General features: G+C 38.4%; 1 protein-coding gene across 1 annotated transcript in view; it reads right to left on the bottom strand.

Annotated features, from left to right (window-relative positions):
• Positions 1–2,417: 2,417 nt before the first annotated feature.
• LOC140239825 (sphingomyelin phosphodiesterase-like) overlaps positions 2,418–6,317 on the bottom strand; it is a 10,400-nt gene continuing 6,500 nt past the window's right edge. Inside the window, exons 9-13 of the mRNA XM_072319646.1 lie at positions 5,139–5,303; positions 3,983–4,172; positions 3,528–3,617; positions 3,185–3,279; positions 2,418–2,526 (exon numbers count right to left, since the gene is read on the bottom strand). Coding sequence (XP_072175747.1) covers positions 2,418–2,526; positions 3,185–3,279; positions 3,528–3,617; positions 3,983–4,172; positions 5,139–5,303 — 649 coding nt within the window. The remainder of the gene's footprint in view (positions 2,527–3,184; positions 3,280–3,527; positions 3,618–3,982; positions 4,173–5,138; positions 5,304–6,317) is intronic.

Below are 6,317 nucleotides of genomic sequence, written 5' to 3'. Positions count from 1 at the left end.
CACAAGTTCCAGTAACACACTGAAACTAATGATTAATGATTAACCCGACGGGTAGCAAAAGACCCTTGTCGTAATCACATTGGTTTTGCAGTCCAATGCACGAAGACGCCCATTACCTTATCAAACTACAGGTGATTACAGTAAACCGATGAGACAGTACTTACTAGTAATTCATACTGCTGGAATATATCTGTATCATCTGCATCATGGACAGTAGTCATACAGATACGACGTATAGACACCAAGAAATTGAATCAAATAATACCATGTGGTGTCTCTGTAAGTGTATTTCACATCATTGTACATGAACCTTCATGTAACAATAAAATGAGAATTTAAAAATTTAGTGTAAAACATAGTAAAGGCTTAGTAAAGACTTATCTTTGTATCATTGTATCATTTGCATGATATCAATATAAGTTTTTGATTTCTATACATTTTGCACAAAATAGATATAAAATGACAAAGAAACCCCCAAACATAATTATACATTAAAAAATATTTATTCGTATAATCTTCGCACAGTACAACACACTAATCATATATTTGAAAAAGGCTTGTCATTCAATAAGAAATCAAAAAATTACAAAGAAATGTACGAGACCGCCATAACAAGAGGAACCTTTGTTTTGATGGGGACCTGCGAAAAGAATGCATATGGTCAACTATGAATCTTCCACTATCCCTGTTTCGAAGTATCATGAAAACCTCCCGCTAAGAAATTCGAGAGAATATGGATATGAGTACAGGAACGTAGCATTAAAATCAAAATGCTGTTTGATGCATTTGTAATAATTATGTCATCATTTTTATAACGAACAAACAGACGTGTCATCGAGATATCCTGGTTTGTGCCATTTTTCTCAATGGCACAATTTAAGCCACAGGACTATTACAGTTTAAATGCTTTGTGTAGCAAACTCGTCAACTCTCTTGCCGCTCAAACTGATCATCCCATTTTTTTTCTCTCGCTCTCTAGCTATATACCTGTGTATACAGTATCAGTCATTAGTTCAGCGTACTAGTGACCACCACCATTGTCATCATATAATCATTTTTGCAATCATCCCCATCATCATCATCATCATCATCATCATCATCATCACCTTCATGATATCGGTTGCATCACCACCCAGATCATCACCCAGCATCACCCCTTATCATCATCATCATCATCATCATCATCATCATCATCATCATCATCTTTTTTTAAGGGGCATTCCAGACTATTTTCATAATTTCACATCATGTTGCACATGATCATATATGATTTGTGGAATTAATTGTGGTTCTTGAGCAGAGAAACAATACTTTGGAAAACCTTAAACAAAATTACACTGAACAAGGATGATGACATAGGAGGCTCACATATTTCAGAAAATGTAGCAGTGTAATTCCATTACAATACAGCTTGTTTGCAAGTTTACCAGTGTATAATCTAAGCATGCCTTCTTCTTTTGTTCTGCTTCCTTGAGCCCCAACTCATTCATTCTTATGGTGACCCTGCCATGTCATCATCCTTGGAATTGTTCATTGCAATTTGCTACAAATTTTCGAAAATGTTGCTATTCTTCATCGCAATTATCATAAATTCTGAAACTTTGTCCTCAGTATATCTAATTTATAGTTGCTCAAATGTAAAAATCTAAAAATCATCCGGAGATCTCGTTTAATTACTTCATCTTCCTCATCACCCGATCAGTGCACCATTCAATTTCTAGTAACTATAATCATCGTAATCATTACCTTATAGTCAACATTTCCTTCTATGAACATCATCTTGATCGCAGCGATCATCATGATCGACATCATCGTAATCGTCATCATCACCGTGGTGATTACTATCACCATAGTAACTACCATGATTATCACTTGAAATCCAAAAGATCTTTAATTACATTCAGAACAGCTTGTCTATCACAAGCTTATACTGTTTAAGAAACATATACCGATATGAACCATCGCTATACAGGCAAATGAGTGAAATTTCAGCTGTTCTCTCCTCTGAAAAAAAAAAAGAAAAAAACTTTCAGTGTTACTTCACAAGATACATGAAAAAGGTCGTTCAATCACGGCACAAAACGTCTTGATCTTTGACTCGACATAAATTATGGTCACAAGTGTATAATAGTTCGCCTATCTAGTCTATGTGCTTGTATGCCTTGATTTATACCATCATTCTAAGCGGTGTCTTTTTTGTTTCGTTTTTGTTTTGTGTTGTTTTTCCAGTTCAACGTTCTCAGAACAATCATCCTATAATACCATTTCATAATACAGCACAGTCGTCAGGTGATGTGAGAGATAGGTAGATACTGTGAGTAGATAGATAGATAAAAAGAGCAAGATGGAGAGGGGGGGGGGGGAGAGAGAGAGAGAGGGAAAAAAGGGGGAAGAGTTAAAGAGGATTAAGCACGATTTCAGCAGAAACTTGAGTCGCCGGATCGGGCCGTTTCGATGTCGCAGATCATATTCTGTCTGCACGAAGCATCACAGGGAGCTCGACCCTCCCACAGACGGTGGAAGTACCTGGAGGAAATAAATAGCATTATGTTTATAGATTATGTGTGTGCGTGTGTCTGTCTGTGTGGGTGTGTGGTTGTGTGTGTGTGTAAGTGTGTGTGTGTGTGCGCGCGCATGTAAGCAGATCATATTCATGCACTGTATATATTATTTACATAACATAAAGCTAAACGTATATGCTTATCATCAAGATACCTAAAATAATGGGTTTTCTCCTATCACTGGCTATATACTGTACCACTTTTGATCATGGTAGTATACACGTACTGTACCGATGGTAAGGATAATTGTATTTCTATTAAAAAAAAAAAAAAATGATGACTGATATCAAGTAGAACGTGTATTGAAGTAAAGGTGTTGCGAGCAGAGGAAACATTTAAAACAACAATGATTATGACCACGGTATTGAATGATTACCTCATAATGACATCGAGACACATTAGGTTCATCATCTCTGCGCTCTATATTCGTCACATAATTCATTTAACGGATACATTGTCTCGGTTTTGGATAGGCTTCTGCACTTCTCACATCGTAAATCTATCACGCACAATCCCTTTGAACGCCACGATACTGTGAAAAGAATTAGAATCAATACCAGATCAGATTCTCCTGCTGCACTATGCAACGGATGCCAATATTACAGAACAGCATGGCGACTTACGCGTAATACTGGTCAAACACGGTTTCGTTCTTCTTCATCTCTTCCACGACACGCCCCCATTCGCTGGGCTGAAGTGACGTCATATTGAAAGCTTTCTGAAAACGAGAGAAGAGAAAAAGGCGGGGGCGGCAAATTGCCGACTGATCACTTCTCAGCGACACGCTCCCATAGTCTTCTCCCCCCCCCCCCCTTTTTTTTTTTTTTGAGCATGACCAGAAACATAATCGATACTCTCGGCTGGCGAGTGAAGCAAAACCGAATCTTGAAAATGTGCTTAAAATCGAATTACCGAATCCTCTCTATAAACATGTCGTGTAAGTAAAGCATATGATTTTTATCACACCTTAGCCGTGTACTCCAGTCGCCATGTTGGTTTATCCGTTAGGTTGGCTTCAGTGAGATTCAAGTAGTAGTTGTCGTGGTCGAGAACAGCCTGAAAATAAAATGAGAACGTTAAGGAAAGGTCCTAACTTAACCCTATAAAGACCATGTGTATTTGTCGAAATGCATGTGTAAGTTGAATTATCATGACTGTCTTCTTTTTTATCATTTAATTGTTGTACATACTATCATACAATGACTAAGATCGAACTACATAAAAATTAAAATGATGTAGGAGGGAAATAGAAAAGGTCTTCATAGTGGACCAAATCAAATCAATTCAACCATCATGTTCGTTATGGCATAGTGTAGAAATTAGGACAAAAACAGTAAATATATATTTTTCTTGCATCAGTACAAAGATGACAACATATTGGTTTTACTTAGGGAAGTGGGGAGGGCAAGACTGTATCATACCCAGGAAGACTTGGTGTAGTTGCCGTCTATGGTGTAAACTCGGTAACCCGGATTTTGAGTGTCCGGTGTTATGGCTCCTGCCACGTAGACGACGTTAATTGGTTGACGATTCGTGACGTTGTCGTAGTAAATCTTGAACTGGTCTTTGTGGGTGTGGCCAAAAAACTGTCCAGTTATGGTGCTCGCATATCTGAAGACAGGAAGAAAGAACTTTCTCAGGTCAAGTGGCAGTTGGTTAACTCTTTATGTGCCATGGTGTAAACCCCCTGTGAGCAACCCTACTTATCCATGCTTCGGGAAAACATTCTGTTTTTCAAATCTGTGTAACTTTTATAGGGTGTTGCTATTCTCGACGTGAAATGACGGAAGTTGTAGAAAAAATGCCACATTTTGCTTTGATGTAAATCATAATATGGCAAATCACGATTGTTTGTCTTTCAAATGACAAGTAACTACATTTTTGTAGAGTTATGACTTTTGCATAGGAAAAAAAAAGTGGCAGAAACATACAATTCACTCCCCAGTCCAGTAGGAAATAATGCTTGATATTCAATGACGACATAAAATGCAAGCTACATGTGACAGGAATGAAATCGCCCGAAACGCTTTTATTGTGCTGTGACATTAATGGCAATCTATCGATCGGTTTGGGCGGGTTTGTGCGTTTAAACAGAATATGCGAACTAATAGTTGGCACGCCGTCGACCAAGTTGGGCGTGCGAACGTGGTAAATAAAGAGTAACATGGTTGCAGGTAAAAAGATTTGCGTGCGCACCTCCGGGAGACTACGAGTGAGATACGTGCTATATAGGTATTGTCATGCGCGGGTCATCAGCGGGGACCTCCGGGTAGTAAAAATTGTTCTTCACAAGTCGCACGGAAGGCTTGCCCGGAAAGGTGTGACACGGCCTTTAAATAGAAATTTATCATGATCACATCATGAGATCTCAGGGACAATTTAGGAGCGCAAGTAACGTGTACCTCAGAGTCGTAAAACTGGAAACATTGTTTCAGGGTGCCTTAAATTTATCAAATGGATTGGCATTTTTATAACACTCTAGCGCTACAATCTACCGGTGTTCATTGACACACAGAACAATGGTGAAAACATATTATTCATACACACAAAAACATAGAGAGACAATAATCATTGTACCGCTTGACGATGAGATCGTAGTTCTTGCTCCAGACCGCGAGGTTCTGACTCGGAGGGATGTGACCCAGTATGTGCACCTTCTCCTTCGCCGTCTCGGCGGCTTGTAGGACGGAGACTAGCCACTGGAGCTGAGCGTCGGGATCGGTGGCGTTGATTCGCAGCCACCTGAGTTGAGAAAATTCGCATCAGCGAACAAAAGACTTTACCTGTGGTAGCTTGACAGGTCGGCTTAGTCAAATAACCACTATGTATTTTGATAAAATAAAACAAAAAATGTGTTGTTTTTTTTAGCTGCACTAAAAAATCAACCCCCAATGTGATTACAACTGTACATGAGCAATCTCCATTAGCTAAAAAGCGCATAGTATAAGCACATCAAGCAAACTATTTGCGACTTGCTCCCCATTAGGGAAGTCTTATCTGACAAAATTATGATGTGTTTAATTACATTCTTTATGACAATTTCTAGCTGTTCCATTCAGAGTCGATGTGTGAGAAAGGAAGTGTTTGTGAGGTGTAAGAAATTTATTCGTTGAGATAGATTACTATTGATCTATCAATAACATGGTTTTGGAAATAATACACTGTAAAAAATCGGTGTTAAATTTAACACCATGGGTGTTAAATCTAACACCGGTCAAACTTCAATAGAGGACCACACCCACAGGTGTAGAAAATGTATTGTGATGGTGTTAAAAAGTTTTCACCTGGCACTTCGTGGTGTTAATTTGACACTGTGGCGGGTGATATTTTTGACACTGCGCTAGAGTTAATTCAATAATGACACCGCATGGTGTTGATTTGATATTGGTGGTGTTAATTTCAATGGTATAACACCCGTCCAGCTTCAACAGGAGACCACACCACCTGGTGTCACTGTGATGTAAATGTGTTTTCACATTTTTTCGAAAATCAAGTACTTTATCGGAAAATGCTTTATCGTCTTGTTGAAGTTCAAAATTAACAAGAAGTGCAGTAACTAAGAAACTGTTAAAAAAAAACAATTTTATATTTTGAAATGACACCCGGAGGTGTTAATCTAACACCATGAATGAGCACCGGAAATTTAACACCAGCTCGGTGTTTCATATTTAACATCGGACTTTTTGCAGTGTAGATGTATAGTGTGATTAATACCTCACTGGAGCTGTCTTTCAAAATATTTCTGATGAACTTTGA

Source organism: Diadema setosum, chromosome 16 (assembly GCF_964275005.1).
Source record: "Diadema setosum chromosome 16, eeDiaSeto1, whole genome shotgun sequence".
NCBI lineage: Eukaryota > Metazoa > Echinodermata > Echinoidea > Diadematoida > Diadematidae > Diadema > Diadema setosum.
This window is presented reverse-complemented; position numbering and strand designations above follow the sequence as displayed.